This window comes from Diaporthe batatas (assembly GCF_019321695.1).
Source record: "Diaporthe batatas strain CRI 302-4 chromosome Unknown Contig00001, whole genome shotgun sequence".
Taxonomy (NCBI): Eukaryota; Fungi; Ascomycota; class Sordariomycetes; order Diaporthales; family Diaporthaceae; genus Diaporthe; species Diaporthe batatas.
Window position 1 is genome coordinate 2905984 of NW_025408548.1, and position 26875 is coordinate 2932858.

The following is a 26875-nucleotide window of genomic DNA, read 5'->3' on the forward strand; positions in this document are numbered from 1 at the left end:
TGAGCCCTTAGTTGTAAAAAGTAGGTAGGTACTGCATTGAGATACCTAGGTAGTGGAAAGAGCACGGTACTCTGAGCGCTTAGGTGGCTTACAACAATAGCAAACAAGTAGTTACCTTGTTTTTGGAGAGAACCAGGGCTTTCATTTTCTTTATGTTCTTTCTATTTATCAAGTCCACTCACATATTGAATACCTACACTGAAAAAATCCATACTTACCTAAGGGCTAAATGGTACCATAGATAGCTAAGAGATTTCGGAGGAGAGAAACTGCTACGTTCTAAATGCTCACAACCTTCTGAGCACCCGCTGCCGCCGATTAACCGGTAGACTCTAAGGCTGTCTGTAAAATAACGGATGTGGACTATGAGAACCTGTGTCTGGGAGACATGGATCACATCAATTGTTCTCCATTTCCATCCCGGGTAGAGTACGACCACGGCGACCACTGTGCCCACAAACTTTTTCCTTTCCTCTCCTCTTCTTCAGTAATTGAGAAATTAAGTCATTCAATTGATTTGGGGTTTATTTGACGCCTGTTCCCATCAAATTCACTGCTCACATGCCACAACTGCCTTCCACAACAACTGATCACCGCACGGTACTAGTGAACCGAAACTTTCCGAGAGTGTCACATATATACGTGCTAATTCCTGAGAGGTGACAATGACCTTCCCCTTACTAGGCGATATTCAATTGGGGCATGAATCATATCGATTAGTTCCAGTGCGTGTTGGGCCGCTAGTATTTGAGAAACCGTAAATGTTGCTGTTCAACCTTAAGACACCTGGGCACATGCAGACACCTACACGAGCTCAACAAGTTGCGCATCATACTAGGGCCACTTTCCCCAGACATTACCCCCAAAAAGAACATCAGAATTTTTAAGGTTAGACCTAAGAATTAAGGTTAATCTAGTTTACGGAGTATAATTGATCTGGTATGGAGGTTTCAACTAACGTACGGGGTAAAAGTCTGGGGATTTCAGATCCGGTTCCGCCCGATCCCGACAACACCCGTTGAGCTTTACGTGTTTGGGCCACCAAAGGGGCACTGGGGCCGTGACATAGCATAGGAAAACGTTAAGACATAGTTTAGAAAATGGCGCGAAATGGCGCGCTGCTGTGTAGGCCTGCATGCATAGTAAATTGAGGCTAGAAAACGCCTCAGACAAATCCGACCGACGTTTAGTGTGATCTGCAGCTTTGCCATGCACGCGGAACCCGTGGGCCACGTCCCAAGGCCGGAGCAGGGAACATACCTGACGCACACGCACACTACTCAGCGACCACGGGAGAGCAATGGCACGTGAGGCCTCGTCTCGTTACAACTCTCCTGCGACACTGCTCTCATATTCCTGTCAGAACCGGCAGTTAATGGCTCAAGTGACCGTTGTCGATCGTAGACCGACAACAACCTTCGAACTTTGCGCGCCAGGAACCTGCTCCCAATTTTTTCCAGGACGGGTTGCGCTTGGCGTGTGTCGTTAGTCGCGTCCGTCTATTCTTTCCCGACTAGAAAACGGCCATGTAACATCATCGTAGCCGAGCCGATCTCTGCGCACTGTAGCCAACCGCATGGCCTGACCGCGTGGTTGACGAGTGCTTGGCGGTTACCTTATGGCACTACTTCGGACAAAACAACGCTGGGAGAAACCGAGATTATGGTTCATTTTGGTGCAAGTGCGCTTTGTGGATATGAGCCATCATTGAAGCGAGTGGCGCTCTGCAGAAATGCTGTCCTGCTGGCAGGCATCGACCACCACGATGGCGATTCTGAGATGTGTGACCCGAGGCAGAGTCAGGATGCGGCAGGCTTGCATGCAGATCACTGTTGTCACTTGGCAGGGCACATGCTGCTCAGGCTGGATGTGGCTTGGACAAGCTCTGCGGCTCTTCTGGCCTGGCGCCGGCACTCCTGGGCGTCGTCGGAGGCTGACGTGGCCAATAGAAGAAGCATACGGGGGAGGGGGGCTTTTAGTGGTGTCGAGCAACACACCACCCTCAATGTGCACACCACCCGGACACACCGCTGCATGCAGGATGTGTGCTCCGTATTGCGTCTTGCCCAGATCTGGGGAGCCGGTCTGCGGATGCCTGGCGAGTGACTCTGATGTCAAGGGCCAGGGCTGTTTACGAGAAGAGAATTGGCAAAGCGCGAAACAGGCGAGCAGATGATTGTCGACTTTTAAAATGTGCCGACGGAATTGGTGAGTCCTCGCGAGCCCTGGTGAGCCCCACCGCTGCGGCCAACTCCTGCCCTCGGAATCTGGCCGACGCCGTCGTCTTCGCCTCGCCTCCCGAGCATGTTCCTGAGCCGGGTGGGTTCGAATTATGTCCTAGCTGGTTGCAGTGCTTGCTTGCGTCGCTACTGTGCCTTTTTTGTTCTCACTGCCGCCCCCACAGAATCTAGATGCGAGTCTGGAGTTTATCTCCACCGGGACGCAACGGAGAGGGCTGGCCAACCATGTGCAAGACCTGACTGCGAGGATCCTTGATGGAGTCGGACCCGGCTTCGTGGTGTGGGGGAGACAAGCATTGCTTGGCCGGCTTGGCCCCGCCGTGGCAAGCTCGCTCTGGTTGTCTGGTTGAGCCCCCTAACGCCCCCAACGCCCTCCCTCCCCCAAACCTGCCCTCACGCGGCAATCCCTATTGTGGGGAGACGAGACCTGGGGAACTCAGGGAACTGTCACCACAGTACTGCAGATATGACTGTTCCTGGGTGGATTCCGCTGACATATGGCTTGCCTGATCCTGGCTGGGCCCGGCCCGTTTGGAAAAATGACGCGGGCCTCGACAACCGAGCTCGGCGGCATTCCTATCCTGCCCTCACCAATAATAATCCATGCTTATTACCTAGGTGAAGTATATACATACACTGGTCTGCTGCATAGTAACCACCGCATGCTATCTCACAGAAATTACTTAACTATGTACCAATGTATCACGTACACCAGGTACCCTGACAGTACGTACCCGGGGGTATATATATTCCATAATGCCAATGGGCGAGGTCCACAATATGCCACACACACGCCAGGGTCCAACAGATCCGACCTCGTGTCGTCAACGGCGCCAGCTTCCAAGGTTCCAAGCTTGTTATTATAAAGTCCAGTTCCCGTCCGTTCCTTCCCCTCGAGATAGCCCCCCTTAGCCCTGCTCATGCCTGGTCTTGCTCCTCGACGCCTTTCCAGCCATCGGCCTTGAAACAAACACCAGACAAGGTTGCTCTTTCCCTTGACTGTCGCAAGGAGCACCCACAGCCTTGGGGAATCCTGCCATCCAATCTCACTTCCGTTTGGCAGACTGGTTGTTTGTTTGTATCGTTTGTTTGTGTCGACTCGGCCGCTCAATCCCACCTCAAGCCTCCATCCCAGCAACCAGACCAACATTAAACCCGAGAACTATATTGAGAGATATTGAGAGTAGCCGACACAACAACCCACCCATAAAGCATAGAAAGCCAATATGGTTCTTGAGAAAGACGCAGAGCAGGCCATGGCCTCGGGGCCCACGACGCCCCCAGCCGACAAGACCAGCTCAGACGGCAGCGAGACATCAGGCCGGCCGGTCAAGTTCATGGGTGCCATGGGCCACTCGCTCACCGTGCTCCAGACCTTTCTGATCGTCATGCCCTCCTTCATCTGCTTCGGATACAACCAGGCCGGCCTCGGTGGCCTGATCACCATGGAAGACTGGGCAAAGACCTTCCCCCAGATCGACACCATCCACTTCACGGGCAGCGAGAAGAGCGCCCACTCCACCCTCCAGGGTTTCGTCGTCGCCACCTTTGTCATCGGTGCTCTGTTCGGCTCGCTGTCGTGCTCGTGGGCTGGCGACAAGTTCGGCCGCCGCAACGTCATCTTCGTCGCCGGTGTTGTCTCCCTGATCGGTGTCATCCTCGAGGCCTCCGCCTTCCACCTCGCACAGCTCATCGTCGGCCGCATCCTCGTCGGCTTCGGCGTCGGCCAGCTCAGCTCCATCGTCCCAGTCTGGCAGAGCGAGACAGCCGGCGCCAGCAACCGTGGCCGCCATGTCGTCATCGACGGCCTCTTCATCTGCGTCGGCTACACTCTCGAGTCTTGGATCAACCTTGGCTTCTTCGAGTTCAAGACCGGCCCCGTCACCTGGCGCCCGCCGATCGCCATTGCCGTCGTCTTCTCCGCCGTCATCATCGCATTCATCTACTTCCTGCCCGAGTCGCCCCGCTGGCTCGTCATGAAGAACAAGACCGAGGAGGCCCGACGCGTCATTGCTGCCTTCAGGGCCAAGCCCCTCGATGCCATTGAGGTCCAGACTGAGCTCCAGGGGATCGAGTACTCGCTCGAGGAGAAGACCGGAAAGAAGATCAAGATGACAGACATGCTCTCTATGGGAGAGGACAAGCTGCTCTACCGGTTCGGCCTCTGCATGCTTCTGCAATTCTACCAGCAGATGTCGTAAGTATACATCTCCGCAAGAAACGGTCTAGCCCCAAACCGTACAATGCGACTCTGTGCTGACTTTTGCCGATACCAGGGGTACCAACCTCATCTCTGTGTACGCAACCATCATCTTCCAGTCCAACCTCGGCATGTCCTCCGAGAACGCTCGCGCCCTTACTGGCGGCGCGCTGACCTGGAAGTTCCTGTCCTCCTTCATTGCCTTCTTCACCATCGACCGCCTGGGCCGCCGCGCCGTCTTCATGATCTCCGGATGTGGCATGTGCGGTTGCATGATCGCTCTGGCCGTCTGCACCTCCATGGGCTCCGAGAACAAGGCCGCCCAGGTTGCCGCGGGAGTGTTCATCTACCTCTTCAACACTTTCGTGCCCATCGGCTTCCTCGGCGCAAACTTCCTGTACTGCACCGAGGTCGCGCCCATCCGCCTGCGCATGGCCATGTCCTCGATTTCCACCGCCAACCATTGGCTCTGGTGAGTCCGAACACCCACGTCAATTCCGGGCCATGGGCATGAATTAGCGAGACTAACAGATGCGATAGGAACTTTGTCATCGTTATGATAACCCCAGTTGCGATTGAAACAATCGGATGGAAGTACTACATCCTTTTCGCCGTCATCTGCTTCCTCGTACCCGTCAGCGTGTACTTCCTGTACCCCGAGACCATGGGCCGCAACCTCGAGGAGATCGACATGATGTTCAAAGACTCGCCATCAATCTGGGCCACCGTCAAGTTCGCAAAGAACAGGCCCATCGGGATGCCGACAGAGTTCGTCCAGGACAAGTCGAAGCACGACGCGGACCATCTCGAATAGACACAGGATCGGATCCCTTGTGCGTTCCCGGCGTTTTTGTTGTATGGGTTTGAGGTTTTTACATAGAAGAGTACACACACGAATGAACGTGGGAAATAATCGCAAGCGCAGGATAGACTTTGGGCTTTTGTAACCACATTTGAGATACCTGGCAAGAAGTATGATACACACGATCGAAACGGCGCCACATGGGCTCGTCGATGTTCCTATAGACAAAAAGAAGAAAATTCTGTGCTCACCGAAGAAGCCTGGTTCATTGCCAGATTGCGATATGTCGACACCTAGCCCCTCCACAATGTCACCCACAACACCAACAAACAGGTCTTGGGGCCTCTTCTCTATCCCCGTGACACCCTGTGACTCGTCTCCCAACCCCCCATGCCAGAGATAGCCGACATCCGAGGATAGGGCACCCCGCTCCCTGTCGAGCTCAAGGGACTTACTTCCTCGTTGACACTGAGCCCGCCGCGGCTCGCCCTCGTCGGGTCCCACTGCGTGTGCGGAGGGGGCTGCCCATACTCAAACGACCCCCATCCCTGCCCTTGACCCTGCCCCTGCCCCTGCCCCTGATCATGCACCTGGGCCCGGTCGCCATGAGGATCAGCCGCATCCCGCCCCGGCACCTGCAGCATCGGGGAGCTCGGTGCCCACTGCGGCATCGGCGGCGGCGGCGGCCGGTGGACCCGGACCACAGGGACCCGGTACGTGTCGTGTGACGGCCCGCGGTCGTCGTACGGGCTTCCGAGGTCCTCGTAGCGCTGCCACGAAGGCGGACGGGCTGGCACCGACACCCGTGGTGATGTCTCGCCGGGACCGTGGTTGTTGTCGTAGCGGTGGTAGTATTCTCCGTCCCGGTGCCCAGGGGGGCTGTCGACAATGCGGATCTGGTTGTTGTCGTGGTACGGCCCTGGTATGCTCCCGCTTCCGCGCCAGGCCGCAGCCCGGGTCCCAGTCCACGCGCCTCCTCCCAAGCCGGGGGGTATACCCGTGCCCCATTCCGACCAGGGGCTGGCTGGTCTTTGCAGAGGTCCGCGGTGGTGGTGATTATGATGACTCGGGTCGTCATAGGAAGCGCCAACGGCGCCGGCGGTGTGTGGGGCGAAGTCGGCGGCGCTCACGGGTGCCATCTCCGGGGCGCTGAAGTCAAAGGGTGGCGCCTGCTCGTACCTCAGACGTCGCTGGCGTCGGTAGACGAACGCCGTGAGGAGTGCGACAGCGAGCACGACGAGGGGAATGCCTAGGCCTAGGCCGAGCTTGGTTGCCAGGGAGGACGTACTTGCCTCTGAAGAGGAGGCTTCGGATGATGCTCCGTCTGGAAGGATTGGGATGACTGTGGGGATCGAGGGTGAGATGCTGGCTTGGGATGAGGATAAGGATGGGGACGAGGTGGAACGTGTGAGGGAAGACGCTATGATTGATATGGTTGTTGTGATTGGTGTCTCTGATGGTGGAATGCTTGAAGCTGAGCTTGGGTCGGACTGTGAGGTCGGCATCCATCTCGAGGGCTTCACCATGCTACCTTCAATCGTCTCCGCCTGGGTTCCAGTCCATGTTGGTGGTGTCGGCGGCGTGGTAAGCGATGCCGATGCCACAGTCGAGCTTGTCCTCACCCACGAACTATAGCCCGGGAACATCTCAGAAGGCCTCGCCTCGGTCGACACGATATCCGGCGAAACCGTCTGTGAAGCGTGATGAAAACGTGCTTCTCTACCCCCAATGTAATTCGCGTTTGTTGTTGGGAGAGAACCTGTCCTCCTTCGAAACATATTTCGGGCGTCTGCTTCCCCTACCAGAGTAGGCCGGGCGACGTTACTCGGGCAGATGCAGCCTCCCGGCGCGTTACCGCCTGCGCAACAAGACTGCTCGCCTCCGCCGCCGCCGACTGGATCACATTCTGCTTCCCCTGTCGCATCTTCCGAGCCTAGTGACGCTGCACGTTAGAACTGGGGGCTCTGCCTCGACCGCGGGGAGCCAGCGACGCAGAGTCGACATGCTGGTGGAAAGGGGAGGGAGTACAGCATATGGGGTAGACTGTCTTACCCAAGCAGTTACTGCCGCAAGATTCCCCGTTCCACCGCGGTTCTGTGCAAGCGTCTCTTGAAACTGACCCCGGTACCACGTCAGGCTGCTCGAGGGACGAAGTGGACAAGGTGCACAATGCTTTGCCCGAGCAGGTGTACCCAGGAGGGCAGCAAGATGACACGGCGGATTTCACGTCGCATACCTGATAACCCTCGGCCAGGTTGCCATTGGGGAAATAGCAAGATGGTTCACCCGCCTTGTCAACGACATTCGGGGCAGTCGAAGGGGTTAGAAGAAAACGAGAAGAAAACTTCATGCCAGAGAAGGAGGCCGGCCAATCATCTGAGGCCGGGTCGAACACGAGCAGGTAGAATAGGCCAGGCGCTTGTCCGGGATAGAGTAGAATGCCACCAGCTGAGTTGGGTCCATGTCTTGTGTGGCAATGACGGCGACTCCGAGATGCCTGCTCCTGGAGGGTGGCAACCGCATTCCATATAAATCAGAATCGAGTATTAGCCCACTATCCCATACGTGCGCAAAACAATTTTACACATTATAGACAGTCGAGGCGCACAATGGGAGGTCCCCCGGTCTGGATTGTCGATAGGCTGCAGACCACTCCCGGCGGCCCGCATCCGGCCTTGACGTCGACCGCGTGCATGACACCCCGAATTCCCCCTTCCGCGTGTGCGACATGCGAACCCGGCCGGGCGGCCGGGACCACGGCCGTTGTGGGGGATTTTGGGCATTGATGCCTTGGGAGAGAACAAATCGTGCCTGCGTGTGTTACAGCATGCGTCACATTGAAAATCCAGGCGCCACGCGGTGGGGGGCTTTCCCTGGCTCAGACCGTGGCGCACAGTGAGGAATTCGTGAGGCAGCCGTGGAGTCGGTTGTCTCGACGTATAGAATTGTGTTCCCAGACCACTCGCGTGGCAATCGACTGATGACTGTGCTTCTTTGGGTTCGTGCCGGAGGATGCCAAGCCCCAAGTCTCGCAGATGAATCCGGTCACATGTGTTGCCCCTACCAAGGCCCAGAAACAGCAGACAGATCCGATAAGATGAGCTTTCCTGTGCTGCCCAAGATGATGAATGCCTTCCCCGCCGTTGCCAGAAAAGCAATAAAGACGCCACGCAATGCACCCAAACCCGCCGCCGAGAATCCAAACCGCCGCCACAATTGCCCAGATACGCAGTGAAACAATCGCAAAGGATGCCCCCAATCCTAGTGTAAGTCTTGAAAACTCTGAGCATCTCATCCCCAGGGGAACAGAGTCACCCAACGGAAGCCTTCTTCCTGGCAGCATCCCTGGCAGCCCTCAATTCCCCAGTCAATTTCTGCTCCAGCTTTTCGAGAATCCACTCGGCTTCCTCTTGGCTCCCCATAAGTGGGCTACGACTGCCAACCCAACTCCACTGCAGCTTCTCTGGATCATTTCCCTCGGCTTCCTGGTCCCGACTCTTGTTCTTCTTCTTGCTCCTCGGAACTGCCTTTTTGTGCGTATCTGCGCTGCTCTCGTCCTCGCCGACGAGCTTGAGGTACCAGGCCCACTCATGGAAGTCGTACTTGCGTGGGGGGTGGGACTTGAGGTGCTGGGTCACCCGGCTGATTTCGTCGATCAGCAGCAGGTGGTAATCGTGGGGGTCCGTAGGCACATCTCGGGGGATTTCGGCCGCTGTACGCGGGACAGACACTGCACGTTTCATTTTGAGGGTTTGCGCCCTGATGTTATTCGGATCCTTCCCGCCGGGTCCATTGCCGTTTGGTGTCATCGAGCGCTTTATGCCGACATTTCCAGTCTTAGATGATGAAGAGCGGCCCTGCGGCTCCTTGAAGCTCAGGTGGCCTTTGCTTGCAGGAACGGGAACTGGTGCCGTGGATGACCGGCGAATGTCATATGTGGCTTCGGTTTGCGTGGTAGGAGTTCCATCCATGGGCGAGTCTCGTTTCTCAACTGGGCCTGTGCCATCTTTTCCGTCGGCGAGTGCTCCATCATCACTCACTGGTGAGTTACCCGATTGTTGGCTAGTGACGTTTCGAGCTTCCCTGTCCAGTGAGCCCGTGGATTTGGCGCTGCCGGCCTCTTCATCTTCGGTATCATCACCGTGCTCTTCTGCAAAGCCGAGACCTCCCGGTGGGCTCTCCTCGACATCGCTATCCTTGCCAAACACTTGACCCAAAGAGAGTGGCCCTACCATCTCCTTTAACGCCTTTTTGAAACCTTTTTCATCTGGTAGGATAGTGACAGTGCCCAGCTTGTCTGTAGCTTCACGGACAAACTTTACCACAGTGTCGCCGGCGTTCGAGATGAGTACTGTCATGGTAGGCAATGCGAGCAAAGACCAGATCACAAAGAATGACTTCCCGGCAGGTGAGATTGGAGTGACATCACCATATCCAATGGTGGTCAGACTGACGAATGCGAAGTAGAAGCCGTCAAAGTATGTCCAACCCTGGTACCGAAGCTCGCATTGCTGAAAGATGGCAGCACCAACCAGCCAGAGAAGTAGCCACACCGTGGTCGAGATCCCCATGGCCATCCATCGCCTCCGGTGCTCTGCCCGCGCCTGAATCTTTCTCATCAGTTCAAACTCTCTCTTTCGGCGCTGATACTCGGTGAAGGTGGCAGTGCTCCTCTCTGGGTAGTCGTCATCGTCCCCATCGTCTGTTACGGGGATGAGCACGTCGTCCTTGCCACGGCGGACCATCCTCCTCAGTGTTCTTTTGCGTTTCTTCTCCATCAACCTTGCGCTTAATTGACGTTGGCCACGTTCAAGTACGAGGCTACGGATGGAGCCAACGACCAGACCGAGGCTGATGACGCCGATCAAGGCATAAGGGAAGAGAAGTGCCCGACCGAGCGGAGTTGCTGCGGAAAAGTCACCGAATCCGACAGTGAAGAGGGTGACATCGGCCCAATACACCGCATCTAGATATGGCCAGCCCTCGATGGTGGAGAACACCAGGGCTCCGACAAGAAGGTACACGAGAAACATGATGGTTTGGAGCATCAGGGTGCGCTGACTGTTAGTCAACTGGAAGTCCTTGGAGTAGTGACCCTTCATTGCCCCCCAAAATGTCACTACCATGAGCGACGAGCAGACAAAGTACAGACATGCAGCATAGATGCCATAGTAAAAGGCCTGTGACCAGATGTAGATGTCTTCGGGCTGCTGTACAAGTGGGCCAGCGGCCGTGGCGTTGAGTGCAATGAGGCAGATGGAGGATATGTACCTGCGCCGCATCAGAGACTCGGTGTGCTCCTAAATGTCATGGACACTTGTGGGAGGGGGCCTCTTACCATGTGACTATAGTAATTGGCTGGGCTATCGAGAATCTGATTTTCCTGGCCATGTTGAGCAGCAGGACCAGGTTCGCAATGACAGCCATAACCACTTGGATGGCATTGATGACGGTAAGCCTTGGGGAAGGTCAGCAGGCGCCTCTCTGGCCATGACAGCGTGGACGAGGCGACAACACACCATATAGGATCCGTGACAAACTCAGCCTTGTCAAGGTCAGAGCCCGGGGGGAACTTCTGCCTCCAGGGGCGAACCAGGGCGCATATACTGAAGGCATTGGCGACAGGCCCGAGTGTGCCGGCGATGAGGGGGAATGCGGAGCTGGCAAACCACCACCGGCTGGGATCAAGATGAGCCTGATCGTTCTGGATGGGATCTCCTCCAGGCGGCTGCTGCGGCTTATCATGGGTTGTTGCCTGGGACTCTTGGCTGTCAAAGGCCTCGACGTGGTCCTCGACCCGGTCACCACTGTCGGCCATCATCTTGGCCTCGGACCTGGCTGTGCGAGCCGGGCGCCTTGTCTTGCCGTCACGAGGTGATGAGAGTGGTGGTACAGTACAAATGGCACAGAAGGCTTGCCATCAAGATGGCCAGCGACGGCATCACCGTTGCGCACACCGCACGAGTGTCCAGCGTCGGAAGAGACGCGCGGCGTGGGCTCAGAGAAGAGGAAGGGGCGACAATATCGAAGAACCTTAGTCAGTCCGTCTTGGCAGGTTGATGATCTCGAAGCTTATGTATGGCTGTGATCCCAGGTTGCATCCTGGAGCAGGCTTGGTCGGTGTCAATCCAAGATTCCAAGATCAGGAGAGGAGAGACAGAGACAATTGTTGAAGGCCATTGTCGCCGTCGCACGAGGTCAACAAGACACCAGCGCCACAAAGAAAGTTGAAAGTCACCGACAAACCGGTCCTTATCTCCCTAGCGCAGGAGATGACGTCGGCGGCCTGTTCATGCGAAGAATATCTAGTCGCGTGTCGCAGTAGTGGTAATAAGTGAACGTTGTTTTGGGGAAACTTGCCTAGGTAGGTGGACGGGGCCAGCAGCTGCCATCTTGAAGCACAGGGGCCCCTTGCCCAGCCCAGCCGCCAAATGCAGGTCAGCCCCATGACCGAAAAGCCCCATGACAAACCTGTGCTGCCGTCTCACAGGCTGCCCAGCAAGCCCAGGTCCTCACTGAGCCATCCTGCCTGCAGTGGTCCTGCCTGCAGTGAACCCTCACTAAGATCGTCCCCCCCACAAAGCTTGTCTTGTCTCTCGGTCGCAGCCTGCATCCTCCAGACACACGCGTCTGCTGTGTCTCGAGGCCCACGTTCGACTGCACTGTGCCAGCCTCTTCCGATGAGCAAGCTTTCGGCAGCCTCAGCCTCAGCCTCCTAGCCCCATCGGGTTTGTCACCGTATCCTGACACTACGGATTCTGCCAAAGTCCTGATACCATGCTAGTATGGCCCTCGTCGCCAACATGTCGTCTCATCAGATTCCCTCTCAAGGCCGGACGGCTGCTGGGAATCAGATGCCTCAGTGGCACAGCAAGTAGATTCACGACACCTCTCACCGACCACTTCCAAGTCCCCTGCGCGTCGGCTGGCCATGTCATCGTCAGGTCTGGCTGCTTGTCTCTCTTCTAGTTGCCCGTAAAACTTGAACGCTGACTTGGTCTCAGCCTTCACAATGTAATGAAACACCCCGTCTCAACTCCTCTCATCATCAACTTGCCGCCACTTCCAGTCCACGACATCAATGATGTGGAATCCTACCTGCCCAGATTCCTCCATCGCTTCCCCAGCGCTACCATCCACTATCGCTGGGCCAGTTCCCTCGAGACTCACGCATCACAAACCAAGGACAATGAGTCTGCCACTGAAGCCGAGCCGGCTGAGCTGTTGTCCCGGCCAACCCCTCTCCACTGGCCCACGCCCATTCATGATACGCTATTTGCGTATGACTTCCTCATTCGACATCTTTCTCCACCTCCCGACCAGTCCACAGGCACCGTGTTGCGGCGTCGCCCTGTCTATGTCTACGGCTCACATCTGGGTGCCAGCTTGGCCGCCTCCCTTGCCCTGACCGAGTCTCACACGCACCAGCCTGTGGCCATACGGGGTCTGCTCGCCTTCAATGGCATCTTCAACTGGACCACTCTCCTCCCGGGCCACCCCAACAAGAAGCGCATGCTGGATGAGATGCCTAACATGGACAGCCTGGGCGAGCATGAAAAGGACGTCAGTTTCGCAAAACAGCTGATGCCGTCACACTTTGACCAGCCCGCCAACCTCTTCGACCCCTTCGCGAGCCCCGTACTGTTCTTCCACACAGCGGGAATGCTGGTCCCCACCGATTTCGCAGAGCGGTCATCAACACCAGACATGTCCGAGGGGTTCCTCGACTACTCCGGCGCCGATGACCCCTACGACCAGGCATACGTGTACTCGGACCCAGAGGACCCCCCGCCACCAACAGCACACGAAGACGTGGAGATGGACACGGGGACCGAGGACACAAACACAGACACCAGCTCCTCGGCCGACACCCTCGCCCAGGCCGTCCTCAAGCCCCCGCGGCGGGGCTACGTGACCTTCCCGCCGCGCGCGTCATCCCTCAAGATCCCCGAGACCCTGCTCATGCACACCACGCCCCCGCCGGGCCCGGGCGTCCCGGCCTCGGTCCAGGGCCAGAGGCAGCGCCTGGCGATGTGGAAGCGGCTCAGCGCGGCCGAGAACAGCTTCGGCACCCAGGCGCTGGGGCTGGCCCGGCTCATGCGCCGGAGCGTGAACCTCTATGAGCTGCGGGAGCGCGCCAAGTGGGACATCGAGTTTACCGCCTGGGACACCGAGGCCCTCAGGAGGGTGCAGGTCCAGGATGTCGGGCCGGCCGGGCAGGGAGGGCCGCATGAGTCCGGGCTAGGCCAGCAGGGCGAGGAGATTGCCGCCCGCTGGCTGGCGAGCAGATTGGGCTGATCTAGGAGACTGCGTGTGTTGGAGTGTTGACGTTAAAGAGATCCATCCATATATTTGTAAAACTGTACATAATCCAGCGATACGTGGGAAATTCAAGCCTTGCCAACCAAGTCTGTATTATTATTATTATTCATCACAAATTGTGAGCATATTCGCAAGTCAAGGACGTGGGCAAGTTAGTCAACTATAATTTTGATCACGTCGCACAGGCCATGGACTTGATCAGTATTCATAATTCGTGGGTATCAAAGTATATGTCACCAAAATATCGACCTTGAGTTCTCCCCACAGGACGTCCTAGAAGCCACCTAACCGGTCCCCAGTCTTACTCGATAAGGGACCCGTCCTCGTCCATATATAACTCTTCCGTGACATCACTAGCGGCATCCTCCAAATCAGGATCCTCATCGTTGTCTGGTTGGCTCCTTTCCACCTCGCCACGCACTTCTTCCGGATCACCAGGCTTTCCCACTGTCTCCACATCGGCGTCAGTGGTGCCGTCGATAGCAGCTCCGAGATCCCCGCCGGTCTCAGTGCCGTCCATGTCTGTATCTTCTTGTGTAGTGCCGCCAATGGTCCCGGTAGCGGTGACAATTGGTTCTGTCTCTTCCACGGCTGGAGGATCCTGTAAGGCTGGTTCGGTCTCGAAACCGCCTGGCTCTGCCCTCTCCGTTTCAGGTTGCATGTTGTGATCACCAGACTCAGTCGCCTCGGCCGCAGCTACGGCATCCTGCTCATCTTCCATCTCCTCGTCATCACTTTCAACCACACGCCTCCTGACACGCAGCCGGCGAGTGGCGACCGTGGTCTCTTCAGGCGTTGGAACCGGACGGTGATCGGGATCGTATTCGGTCGCTTTGCCTTTGCCTTTGACATCCATGTTGGGGTTGTCAGGCTCGAAACTACCAGGCTCAAACCCGCCTGGTTCAAAACCGCCAGGTTCAAACCCTCCTGGCTCGAAACCACCAGGTTCAAACCCACCAGGTTCAAAACCTCCAGGTTCGAATCCCCCCGGCTCAAAGCCGCCCGCCTGACTGTATTCAGGCTCGAAGCCTCCACCATCTTGATCTGGATCGTTGCTGTCCATCTCCTCATCCTCGGTCGCGTCCACTGGGAAATCTTCCAAGGGTATGGACTCATCAAACATGTCCTCATCCCCAAAGACGCTCTTACGAATCCGCATACCCTTCAAGAGCCTCTTCCAGGCAGCCAAGGCCCTCTTGCTCCTCTTCTCCTCCTCCAGCATGGCCTCCAGGTCCTCGAAACCATCGATGACAGCCCTCACGCCCTCCTCGGCTTCAGCCGGGACGACGACCCCATTGTAAACGGCCGTACCCTTACGGCCCCTCCAGTCAAACCCCGTTAGTGCCGGCGCATAATCCACACCCAGGATATGGGCGGCGTGGCCCGCGCGCGGATGAGGAATATGCGCGCCGCCGGCGGGTACCATGCTAGGCACATAGAGGTCGAGGTTGCCAAACTTGTTCTTGGGGATACGGCCGGCGACGACAGGCGGCGGGACGTAGAGTGACGTCTGGTCGAAGGTGAATATTGGCACGCCTTTTGAGGGCTTGGGCCCCAGCACGGGATCGTCGCTGCTGCTGCTGCTGTCACCATGGTCGTCATCAAAGGCCCTCCTGCCCCTACGCTGTGGTCTTTTCCGCTTCGGCAAGACCTTGACCGGTTCCTCTCCGGGGTTGATCTCCCTGCCCAAGCGGTACCATTTGTCCACGCTCTTGGCAGCACGAACATCCCGCCGCCGGTAGATCCTTTCCAGCGGGCCCTTGCTGCCTGCCCCGACCTTGCCAACGACTGGCGCATCCGGCGCGAGGACCTCGTGACGCCGCATGTGGCGCTCGAGGGCATAGACGGGGTGGTCCTTGAAGTCCGCCACATTGCGAGGCATTGGTTCCCTCGCCTCGAAGCCGCTGAGCTCGTTGTCCTCGATCTGGTCCAGGTCGCTTCGGTGCCCGGGCTGCCTGTAGCGGCGCATGACCTTGCGCCACCACTTCCTGCCACTATCCTCGGGAATCAATGGACCATCGACACGCATGCGTCTGGTTTTGGCATTGTAAGCCTTGGTGTACCGTCGCGTTACATCCTTGCCGGAGCCATCTTCTTCAAAGGCGATGACATAGGTGAGACAGTTCGCACGGTCTGCGGCCGGTGGTTCGATTTTGTTAGGACGGAACAGGGTGTAGGTTACAAGGGCGTCTACGGGCTGCCATTTCTGATGGGCTGCATCAAGGACCTCGACCCAGTACACTGGGAAATCAGACTCGCGCGGGGGATGGGGCTGCCTCGGTGGAATCCGGGGCATGGCATTTTCTGGAGGCGCGGAGATCTCTGGGACAATGTAGGCGGCGGCATTCGGGTGGCCGAGGCGGGCACGAGGGGACGGGACCGCGGCAGACGCAGGTTGTTCTGCTTGTGCCACCTCTACCGTGACCGCAGGTGGCCTGGGAGGCGGTTTTGCTTGGCGAGTCTTGGGCAATGTAGGGCCGCCGGGGGCAAGAGACAAAGGTTGCAGCGAGCAGACAAGGCGCGTCTCCACACCTGCAGCTCTCAGCAACGCACAGAATAGTTGAGCACCAACATCTCTCGAGCCAGTCAAGCGTTTGGCAGCTTTGCGGAAGTCGGCCTTTTCCAGGCAAGAATCGATATCATCCGGCAGCCCATACTGTGACTTTGGTCAGCATTGGTGTTGAGATGCGAAGTACACGACGGGTGCGCACACACATTTTCCAGTTGCTTCTCATCTTCGGCCCATAGAGCTCTTCGCAAGCCGATTTCCGTGACTGCAAACCTCTTCTGGAATTTCTCCATGATCATCTGCAAGCCTTTCTTGAGGGACTCAGTCTGGCCGAACTGGGTGAGATGTGACTCTGGATTTAGCCATTGTACAATTTTGGCCGTGAGTAGGGGTCGTAGGGACTCCTGCACCACTGGATCATTGCACCAGTGGTTCCTCTTCTCGACATGTGCTAGAAGACACAGTAAATGTGCTTTATGGACCTCCACACGAAGCTCCTTCTCCTCCTTCGTAATTGGTTTTCTGCGGTCTGCGGCGCGCCTGGACGGAGCCAGGGCCTCCTTGGCTGCAGTTAGGTTCAGCTCGAGTGTCCTTGACTGCTCAGGGGCTTGTTCGCTGTTGGAAAAGACCGCATCGAAGTCCACATCCTCGAACTGGGCGTCCTCTCCGGACTCATCGTCGCTCGAGTCGCGATAGGTGGTTTGCAAGGTCGGCTTGGGTATATCGACATCCTCGAACTCAATGTCCTCGTCGTCATCCTCGCTCGCATTGTCTTCAGCAGTCGGTGCGCTGCTTGCCCGCACACTCGGGCCACTGGTGGCGTTATCCCCAGTGTTCTCTTGCGCAGCCTGTCGACCTGTGCGCCGCCTCTTCAAGGGTCGCTCAGTAGCCTCTGACGTCATGCGACTGGGCAATGCGCCAGACTCGCGCAGCATCTGCTTGTAGACGACGGGCACAAGGGCATCGCCATCGGCCTGGCTCGCTGATGATCGAGTAACCCGGGTGTTTTGGGCTGGTGGGCGGGTCGCTCTTCGTGTAGCTTCAGCTCGGCGGACGATGCCAGAGGAGGCTGCGCCTCGACGTCTGGCCATCGCGTCAGCGCGGGGCTGCTCGCTTTACAAACCGGAGCAAAGGCTTAGTGGTGGCCAATTACCATGCGATGCAAGCATGAGGAAGAAGTAGATAGGAAAACTGTATCATGACGCTCCATTTTTGCGCCGATAGTAAACAAGCAGCCTGCTCGTGGCAAAGCAGCGAGCTGCGCATCGAGTACAAGGAAACAGGTCCTACTCCGTGCATCATGGGCGCGCTTCGCGCCGGCACGTGGGCAGCACTTTGATGACAAATCACAACGGTACATGGGTACCTGCATTTATCACCGTCATGAGCTTCAGTATCGAGTCCAAAGCATGACCGTATCCTCGGCTTGGCCATGAGGTCAGGCCCTTTTGTGTACACTACTTGGAGTTTGCGCAATTCGGTCGGAGTTCGGGCCTTGTCCGCTGCATATTCGCCGATGCAAGTATTGGCTTCATCCAGACTTGTCAAATGTCCCTGCTCGGCTCGACGTCCCCCACCCCCACCATCGCCACCTCAACCACACAACAGGTACATGCTTAAAGGCAACAGCATAAACCATCGAGACATACAACTTTCATTCCTACAATAGATATCTGGAGATTCTGGACCTACACCTTCTTCAGGCAACAGGATTTTAACCACGTACCGACCGCGCGTTCTGACTGTATTAGTTATTAGTTCTACTTCAGGCAGCCGAATTCTACGTCTACTTCTTAGGAGCGCCATCCGAGATTCTCTAGGTCAGAAACACGAAGTACAGCTCATTCACCTTTGCTTGTTCGAATAAGAGAACATAGCCTCTGCCCAATCAATCAAGTTCACCGCACCGATCCAATATGGCCATCACAGAGGCAGGATGCAGTATTGTCAAGCCAGGAATAGATGTTATGGATGAAAGTACGCCCGAGGGCCAGATCCTGCTCAAGATATGGAAGGGCGTTACGAGCCAGCCAACTGGCCCGTTCAGGGTGTTCTGGGGCACCGAGGTTGAGAACCCTGCAAACCTTTGGGGGTTCTTCGACTTTGCGTCCGTCGAGGAGCACGAGAAGTTCGCCGAAGAGTACGTGCCACCCACCAAAGCCCTGGGAACACCGTCCCGTGCACGTCGCTGACCACGACGTCCGATCAGGTTTGGGAAGGACATCGTCACAGACTTCCCCAAGATCCTCGGTGGTCACCACTTCACAAAGCACGTCACCCTCACGCCCTACCCACACACAGCCCTGAGGGCCCCTGTGACCGAGGTCCTCCTCATTTGGTTCCCCTCAGACCTAGCCCCGGAGGTGAAGGACGCGGCCACAAAGCGGCTCCAGCAGTTCGCCGATGCCTGCCTTGGTTCAAACGGGGGAATTCATGCCATCAACATTGGCTGGGGGGTGGAGAATGACTTCCCCGTCCGTGACGGCGAGGAGGGACAGAAGGGAAGCCTCCTGACCGCGATGATCGGCTGGCTGAGCATTGCTACTCACATACAGTTCCGCGAGACTGATACATTTAAAGACAACATCCACCTTCTGAGGGGAATTGAGGGCTTCGTCAAGATGACCATGTTCCACATAAAAAGCCGTGTGATGGAGAATGAGACCAGGAGGGAGTAGGGCTGAGGACAGGCTGTGACCGGCCCCTCCAATCGGCCACAAGTTGCTTCAAAGAACCAGTCAGCTTATCACAACCAACTGGTTGGAACCCCAACTGGTTAGCTCGTGGGCAAGTATGAAGGGGATCTGCTCTTTGTTACGTCTATAGAAGTGACAAGCGAATTTGTGTTGGTGACCGAGCATGGATAGTGGAGCAAACACATATTTAAAATGCCTTAGAAAGACCAATGCGCGTCACTTCAACCAGTCCGTCAGACCGCAAGTAGGCCTATATAAAGAACTCTCAACCACCATCCAACTTCCCCTTAATTCTACATCTACGAATCAAACACCGACAGATCTCACCGCATCAGAGTTGCTACACGAAGCCGAAAGAATCAGCATCAAATTGTACGCCATGTCGGATCCTGTGCAGAAACCAGCCGAGGTTCCACCAGCGAACAAAACGTTAGTATACCTAAAATACCCCATGGAGAATATTTCGTGCTGAAAGATGTACACAGTAAGCAGACCAAACATGCCTCCGCGTACCAGATGAAGGTGACCGACACCAAGGGGAAGGAGAGTAAGGATTACTTGTCACCTCCTAATGTCCGTGAGGATACTGCGACTGCTTCGTCGAAAAACAAATAGAAGGGCAGGGGACATGGGGACTTTAAGTAAAGCCGACAAAGATGGGCTTGGACGTCCTACCATTTACAGCACAAACTCCATTTTCTGTCGCCGGAACAGAGCAGGCTTGCCTTCATGGACAGTGGACATCAATCTATCTTGTACGGCAAAAGAGGTGAAACTTTAGAATCCTGGGGATGGGGTCTTAAACACACCTAAAATCAAAGCACTTGCTATTTCAATGCCAGCATCACTGGAATGAGACCGTTGCAAGCTGTATGCGAGATTGTCTAATTCACGGAGCCCTCACAAGCTCTATCGAAGTGTACAATACAAGAATTCCTACTTTGCGCCAAAGGCACGGCATAGACAGTATGGCAGGAGGCCAAGTCAGCCCCGAGACCACGCTTGAGCTGTCTAAGGGCTCTATCCGAGCAATGCTGGGTATAATGTCATCAATGCATGCCATATCCATGCCATGCGATCCATGCTGGCTACCTTGATGCCATTCCGCAAGGTAAAATCCAATGTGCCTCCCTCCTTAATCGTACATTATAATGCTACATGTACAACAACGCCCAAACCGCTACGTCGTCCGAATGCTCTTGGTATGCGCTTCATCGTTGGGCCGACCTGTCCCAACGTTCTCGTTGCCGCTCTGGCAAGTCGTATTACTCACTCGCAGGCATGAAAGTTGGATGCCTAACCCACACGTCTCAAAAGGCGCTGTCTGGGTATCGTCCAGAGGATGAGAAGTCTCAAAAACACACCAAGCTTACCCATGGCCTTCGGGAAGGCCAAGCTTTCAATACCCAGGTTCCCCACCATGCCGTGGGCAATTCGGCTACAGCCCCTGGCGTCGGGTTCCCGCCAGAGACAGACGATCAGTACGTGGCCCCGACCCAGTCGAGGAGAGCCACCAGAGCCTTCACTGTCCACGCCCCAAAGCTGTAGATCCCCACGACCGCCGCGACCATCCACACAGCCACTCGAGCCACCACGACGCTGAACATACAGACCGCAGCGATGGTAGCGCGTAGGGCAAACCCGCAGCTCACGCCGAGGACGCCGCCGAACCGCAGCTCGTCAAACCCGACAGCGCGCGACGCGGCCAGGCCGACCCTCGCGATACCACGCTGTAGAAGCTCGCGCCTGCGAAGGCGCGTCGCCTTGGCGTCAGTTGTGGCCGCCGCAAAGGACGGAGTCCTGGGCGCAGACGAAGAAGAGGTAGCTGCGAGGGTCGTGGGGCCACCTAGGAGTCAATGTCCACCGCCGACGCCGGAACTCGAAAGGGAAAGCAGCTTTCGGTTCTTCTTAATGACCTGGTTCAGACTCTTCTCCATCTTCTCGGCCTCCTTCTTGGCGAGCGCGAATGCTTGCTCCATGTCCTCAACGCTCATCATTGGAAAGTTGGCCAGGGCGCTCGACGACGCGCCCACGTTGCTGTTTTTGGTAGTCACGGATGACGCCAGTGACGGCATTGAGGGGGTTGCCGTCATGGTATTCGCCATGCCCGAGAACTCATCTGCCGGGTCGAGCTTCGCCAAGCTGGAGCCCGCGGACTGGCCGGTGAGCTCGGCGGCCAGTGCGGCAGTGGATGATGGAGAGCCAGAAGATGCAAAGTTGAGGATCAGTGGAGCGAGGGAATTGAGTGCATTGGTGGCGTTGGCGAGGTCCTGCTTGGATAGGGGTGGAGTCTGAGGGGAATTGTTTTGGCCTGGGCCAGGCGAAGCGATTGAATGCTTGGGGTCGGTGACGGCCGCCAGAGTGTTGAGATTTGCCGTGCCAAGGTTCAGACGTGGAAGGATCGATTGGTTGATGTTGGCGAGGGCCTCCTCTCGGGTCATCTTCTGCATCGGGTCAGACACCGCGGGCAAACGCAGACCGTCAGCTGTAGCGGTTGGCGGCCCTTGAGGAAAGTAGCTTGGCGTGCCGTTGGCGACAGCCCGGCCCTTGATCACGCTGAAACCGTTGCCAGCCTCGTGGCGTGTGTGGACATAGGTGGTAGGATCGCCAACCTTCGCAGCGAGTTCCGCCAGCAATTCGAGATAGCGCTGCTCCTCGGCCGGCGTCAGGTTGCGAACACAGTTGCCATTTGGTGTGAGCAAAACGCGCGACCCATCGATGATCTTGTGCACGGGCTTTCCAGAGAGAAGGGCCTGTTGATCCTCCTCGCTAAGCATAGACTTGATCTCGGTCAAACCGTCCTTGGGCACGATTGGCGTGTACTGCTCAGAGCGGTGAGAGGTGCTCGTGATGCCCTTCAAAAGGCTAAGAGCGTCAACATCAGCAATCCAGCCGGACGACGCGAGGTCATTGAGAATAGTTGCTGGCGGGGGTATCGGCCGGTCGGTGACTGGCTTCGAGGCTTCGCCATTGCCAGAGATGCTGCCTTCCTTCCGCCTTGATCGAGGGAGCAGCGGCTCCTCCAAGCTCATAGACTCGTTGACGGCCTGGCGATATGTTGAGACCTTCTCTTCGGCCGCAAGCTTACCCTCCTTTTCGACCGGCTTTTCCGCTGGACCTGGGGACTGGGGGCGACTCTCCACTGGCGGGGTCAAGTCTTTGTCCTTGGGTGCCTTCTCCTTTGGCTCCTTCTTTTGCTTCTTCTTGCGCCCAACAATCGGTGCTATAACGACTTCGGGTTCCGGTTTCGACTGTACTGCTATCGCAGCAGCTTCTTTCTTCGTCGCATCTTTTCTTGCCTTACGCTGCTGGCTCTTGGTGGTGTTCCGAACAGCAGCTGAGCCGACTCGCGAAGGACCGGGTGGTGGAGAATTTGTCCGAGAAGCAGATGCCGACGCGGAGAATATTGATGCAGTATCGGAGACATCAGCACTTCCCGGAGTCTCTGGCCGCTGTAGAGTGCTGAATGCGTGACGTAGCGACGCCGGCCCTGCTGATATTGATGGAGGTGTCTCTGCCTTTGGGGTAGAGACGACTCGTAAAGTCTTCGGCACTCTAGTTGCAGGCGAGGACACTGAGACAGACCCTGGAGTCGGCAAGGCTGGAAAGGCGGAGTCGTCCGCTTTCTCCACAGCCGACGTCGCGGTAGATGGAGGGTTGGACTTAACGGCAGCTGCCTTAGTCGCGGCGGCAATGTTCAGAACGCCAGGCACAACCTTTCTCTCGGCCTTCTTGTCCACCTTCGGGGCAGACGCGGGCTGGACGGTGGCATCGCTGGTAGAAGACATGGCAGCAGATTTAGGAGTCTCCCCTTGTACCTTCTTCGCAACCATCGGAGTCTTGATGGAGGGGGCCTTGACCGGCGCGGGTGTCGAGGTACGAGACACAGGCTTCGCAGATTCGAGGGCTGGGAAGTCCTCATCGTGAAGCACTGGTTTCTTGCCCTTAGCGGGGGTGTTCGCCTGTGAAGCGATCTCCGAAGACAAGCCACTGTCGAGAGCAAGGGCTTTGATATTCTTCTTGGCCTGGCTTCCAGTAGCCGGCTCAGGTCCTTTCTTGCTCGCGCTCGCCGAGCCGGCGATAGACCCAGGAGACGCAGACGCAAGCTTTAAAGGAACAACAGGACTTGGTGTGTTGTTAGAAAGTAGACCCCCAGCCGAAGGAATTGCAGGAGGTACGAGTCCGGGGGGCGCCTGCAGGGGCGTTGCGATCCGCGCAGGATGTCCGTGAGCCATGAAGCCCAAGCCAGGAGGCGGGACGGCCGGGGTTGCTTGCACAGCAAACGCCTGGAAAGCATCCACCGACGCCGGGGCACCTTCGTCGATCGGGTCATCGGAAACAAGAGCATCCACGATGTTGGTGGCGTCGCTCAGGAACGGGTCGTCCTCATCTATAAGAGAAGGGCAGTTAGCACACAGCTTCCCCTCTTCATCTATGTATGAATCATGCGGCGGGGTGAGGCAGCAGAAGGGACGCCACAAGGCAGCACGACGACACCCCCATGAGTAGTTATATACAAGAATGCTCAAGGTTGGTCACGGCTTCCATCTAGGCTATCCCGGCGGATTCTTGAGAAGCAAGTGAGGCACGTTATTGTTGGCAAAGAAGATTTTCTCTATTATCCCCAGGAATTCATGCCGCTTCAGCCCCGGAGTTGTGGACCGGCAACTGGGCACGTGATGTTAACGTACATTGATGACCTTGAGGAGGACGAGATGGCTTGCCTGACGTAACCCTGAGCTCGAAGAATGTGGAAGTTGTGTGTAGGGTGCCAATCCTGTGAGATAACGCCTTTCGAGGATAAGTCTCCTTAGAGACTGCCTTCGACTCCTCTGTGTTCTTTTCCAAATGCAACGTGACGCCTTTGCAAATCCCGCCGGCCTGCGACCCGTGAGCGGCCGGCGTTTCGCGATGCTCGCTCAAAACTCAGAAAGCAGTCAAAAACCGCACAATCCATGGTCCGTCGTGCTGCCCTGTGCCCGTCCCTTGCAAGCCGAGAACGCCTGCATTATAAAGCGTACAGAATATCGTTTGACATTGAGATAAGGAAAAGGAAAAAGGTTTCGCGAATGGCCGTCCAACAGGGGGAAAGAGAGGCGGGTAAGTTGCCCCGCCTACCATCCCCGATATTGCGGTTGAGAATTGTACAACATGGGGTTGTACCCACCTTGGGCCTGGCCTCCAAACAGCCCCGAACCGACCCCGGCATTGCTCTGTTGATGATGCTGGATTCTCGCCTGCAGGATGCTTGGGTCCGCAAGATCTACTAAGCCACTCCCCCCAGAGGAGGAAGTGTTAGCGTGCCTGTGCTTCTTCCCCTTCTTCTTCTGCTTGGCACCGAGATCTTGGTATGCTCCGTTATAGAGCGCTCCCATGAAGCCGGCGGTAGCAGGAGCTGGGGTGGAGGAGGAGGAAGGTGGGTACTGGTTGGGAAATGAAGGAAATATGTACTCACGCTTGTTAGCATCAAGGCCTTGGGCAACCCCACCAGCTCGAGTCCTGATAAGATTTTGGAGGACCTCGTTAGAGTCCTTGGCGCCGAACCCAGAGCTGCCAAAAGCGTTGCCCTGACCGAACATGCTCGGGGGCGTCCCCGTAGACTTTAGCCCTGGTGGGGGACCCGGCATGGAGGAGGAGTAGTTCTGGTAGCTCGGCTGCGAGTGGAAGGTCGAGGGCATCATGGAAGCCTGTTGTTGGGCCATGAGGCGAGGGTTCGTAGCAAGCTTCACGGCGTTGGCCGTAGCTTGGTTTTCATTGGCGAAGCTGTAGCGGGATGTTTGCCGGCTATGGCCCTGTCCCTGTCCTTGGAACAGCGCTGACTGAGAGGCATTGATACCAGGCGGCATGCTGTCCGCAAAGCTGGCTTGCGGGCGCATGTAGGTCTGTTGCTGAGGAGTTAAGGTCCGATTTCCGAGTGTGGCAACGTTGGCTGCGCCTTGAGCGAAACTTGAACCAACATTGGGACCAAACAAGCCCTCGGCGTTGGTACGCTGGATGGGCAATTGAGCAATCGACCTACGCTGCTCAAAAGCATGGGACTCGCGGCTCTGCTCGCGCTCCTCCGGCTCGCCACCTAGTGCCAGACTGCCGCTTTCAGGCTCTCCCTCGGGCTCAAGTGGCTCCACAGGCTCGCTCTGCTGCTGCTCGTGCTCCCCGTTGAGCTGGCGCTCCTCCTCCTCCCGCATTGCCCGCCGCCGCTCGCCTCCTCGGGGGTCAAAAAGTGGCGGTATCGAGTTGTCGGGTGTGACAGGACGGAGCTTGAGCTCTGCGCCGCCAAGGGACTTCAGGATTCCAATAAGTGCGATATCCCATGGGTTCTTGGGCTCTGGCGGGTCGCTCACGATAGAATCTTTTGATGATTCGGCGTTGGTGGGTTCGGGCTGTGCGGGCTGTGCATTTGGAACTTCCTGGGCCGATTCTTGAGGTGCAGTTTCCACAGCCTCCTCGGTCGCCTCGGTAGTTGCAGGCAAGGACATGGACACGGCCGGGCTTGACGCCGCACCGCTGGTTGCATGGCTACCTCGCCGGCTGCGTTGTTGTTGGCTTCGGGCCCAGTTCGCCGAGGCTGGCAAAGCCGGAGCATCCCCGCTCTCTGATCCGTCTTTGCTAGAGGTGCGAACCATGGGCTGAGGTACGTGATGCGACTGTGGAGGGGGGCCCTGTTGTCGAGACGCTGACCGCGAAGAGTTGCCGCCGCCGTAGGGTCTCTGCGTCTGCATACTGTTCAGCGACGAAAGATCCTGTCTAGTATAACTATCTTCCTCATCACCGAGTTCGTGCAAAAACATGCATTGACGGTTGTTGCATTGCTCGTATCGAAGCCAGGCCGAACAGTATTTGGTCGTGCCAAGCTGCGCCTTGAGGATCCGTTCGCCGTTTTGAGAGCCATTAACAGCCTGGATGCAGCGTTGCGCATCTTCCTTTTTCTCGAACGTGACATAGATTCCAAGGGACTGGTTGTGACCATCTTGAGTCTTCCGGTTGCTAATCGAAATCTTCTGGATGTTGCCATACTGCCCGAAAAATTGGGGTTGTCGAAGGGTCTTGAGCAGCTCGTCTTCTCGTACGGTCGGAGTCAGGCCGGTGACGTAGACCAGGTTTTTCTGAACAACGCGTATGCCGACGAGGTTCTTGCGCGCGTCTTTCTCGGTGTCGCGCTTCTGTATCTCTTTCTGGCCTTGTAATTCGGCGCGCTTCTTTTTGCTTGTCTGTTGTCTGGCCTTGAACTCGGCTTGCCTGTATGCTGTCAGTAAAGCACTGTGATGGGAACTTTGCGGAACAAAACCAACTCTTCAGCTGTGACGAGCTTGTATTGTATTGTCTTCTCATCGTAAGGCCGTCGGCAGGCAGGGCAAAGACCATTTATGTTGTTTTTGATGTTGTGGAAACAGAACTGGCACACCTAGAATTGGGGAAGTGAGGTCAGTGAGAGGGGCCCAGGGCTGAGGAGGTCTGACAGCTCAAGCTCACCTGGTATCCACAGGGACAAGGCCGAAAGTTCTTGTCGGACAGGTCGAACTCCTCGATGCAGAGGGGGCTAATACATGTTAGCATGTGGGTGATCCAAGGTTCGGCTTTCTGCCGATCATACCGTCCGACGCAGGTTGGGGGGGGGGGGACGAAAGAGTGGTCTGGAGGAAGGGTGCTCACCAGGTCTCTTCCTCATCATCGAGGTACTGATCTTGAGGTGCCATGGCTGGTAAATGGAGCCAGGGCAGTTGTTTGACGGTTTCGATCGTTGCAGCTCTTGCGCGGTGATGGCGTTGCGCGATCAAGGTGTCGTTTGCAGAGAAGGCAAGGCTACCGGGGCTGTCAGTGACGAGGTAGGATGCAATGCAATTCGGGTCGGCAGGGGGCCTTCAGCCAGGGCTCGAGAGGCAGTCGAAATCAGTGATTAAATGCAACGATTAACACGGGCAAAATGGGCCGTGTGAGAATGTCGAGAGTGTGCAGCTTCAACAGCGCGCCTGAAGGGGGGGAGAGGGGAGGGGGCGTGTTGATACTGATGAGTTGGCTGATGAAGAGGAAAAGCAGCAGTAGGAGGTTCAGTCGTGGTTGGCATCAAAAGCCTTTCCACGCCACGGGCCAAGGTGGAAGGAGCACAGA

At 56.6% G+C, this 26875-nt stretch overlaps 8 protein-coding genes across 8 annotated transcripts; 4 read left to right on the plus strand and 4 right to left on the minus strand.

The window, feature by feature from the left end:
* Positions 1–3466: 3466 nt before the first annotated feature.
* Positions 3467–5254, plus strand: KVR01_001009 (uncharacterized protein; the record flags this gene model as incomplete). The annotated part of the gene is made up of 3 exons (XM_044791076.1): positions 3467–4437; positions 4517–4912; positions 4981–5254. 3 exons carry the CDS (start codon positions 3467–3469, stop codon positions 5252–5254), a joined length of 1641 nt encoding a protein of 546 aa, XP_044650958.1.
* A 338-nt stretch (positions 5255–5592) lies between these two features.
* On the minus strand, positions 5593–6381 carry KVR01_000834 (uncharacterized protein; the record flags this gene model as incomplete). Its single annotated transcript, XM_044788185.1, has 1 exon — positions 5593–6381. One exon carries the CDS (start codon positions 6379–6381, stop codon positions 5593–5595), a length of 789 nt encoding a protein of 262 aa, XP_044650783.1.
* Positions 6382–6487: 106 nt separating this feature from the next.
* Positions 6488–7482, plus strand: KVR01_000984 (uncharacterized protein; the record flags this gene model as incomplete). The annotated part of the gene is made up of 4 exons (XM_044785888.1): positions 6488–6847; positions 6878–6931; positions 7048–7159; positions 7316–7482. 4 exons carry the CDS (start codon positions 6488–6490, stop codon positions 7480–7482), a joined length of 693 nt encoding a protein of 230 aa, XP_044650933.1.
* Positions 7483–8553: 1071 nt separating this feature from the next.
* KVR01_000368 (uncharacterized protein) lies at positions 8554–11063 on the minus strand (the record flags this gene model as incomplete). Its single annotated transcript, XM_044791148.1, has 3 exons — positions 8554–10513; positions 10581–10700; positions 10762–11063. 3 exons carry the CDS (start codon positions 11061–11063, stop codon positions 8554–8556), a joined length of 2382 nt encoding a protein of 793 aa, XP_044650317.1.
* Positions 11064–11712: 649 nt separating this feature from the next.
* Positions 11713–13651, plus strand: KVR01_000600 (uncharacterized protein). Its single transcript, XM_044793642.1, has 2 exons — positions 11713–12186; positions 12247–13651. The coding sequence occupies exons 1-2, from the start codon at positions 12020–12022 to the stop codon at positions 13538–13540; spliced, it is 1461 nt and encodes a 486-aa protein (XP_044650549.1). The 5' UTR covers positions 11713–12019; the 3' UTR covers positions 13541–13651.
* A 92-nt stretch (positions 13652–13743) lies between these two features.
* KVR01_000523 (uncharacterized protein) lies at positions 13744–17346 on the minus strand. Its single transcript, XM_044790676.1, has 2 exons — positions 16280–17346; positions 13744–16220 (listed from the first exon to the last, which is right to left on the minus strand). Exons 1-2 carry the CDS (start codon positions 17162–17164, stop codon positions 13866–13868), a joined length of 3240 nt encoding a protein of 1079 aa, XP_044650472.1. The 5' UTR covers positions 17165–17346; the 3' UTR covers positions 13744–13865.
* A 168-nt stretch (positions 17347–17514) lies between these two features.
* On the plus strand, positions 17515–19044 carry KVR01_000970 (uncharacterized protein). Its single transcript, XM_044787664.1, has 2 exons — positions 17515–18213; positions 18283–19044. The coding sequence occupies exons 1-2, from the start codon at positions 17990–17992 to the stop codon at positions 18749–18751; spliced, it is 693 nt and encodes a 230-aa protein (XP_044650919.1). The 5' UTR covers positions 17515–17989; the 3' UTR covers positions 18752–19044.
* A 589-nt stretch (positions 19045–19633) lies between these two features.
* KVR01_000247 (uncharacterized protein) lies at positions 19634–26816 on the minus strand. Its single transcript, XM_044794927.1, has 6 exons — positions 26420–26816; positions 26240–26306; positions 26059–26171; positions 24225–26005; positions 23937–24035; positions 19634–23159 (listed from the first exon to the last, which is right to left on the minus strand). The coding sequence occupies exons 1-6, from the start codon at positions 26461–26463 to the stop codon at positions 20623–20625; spliced, it is 4641 nt and encodes a 1546-aa protein (XP_044650196.1). The 5' UTR covers positions 26464–26816; the 3' UTR covers positions 19634–20622.
* Positions 26817–26875: the final 59 nt, after the last annotated feature.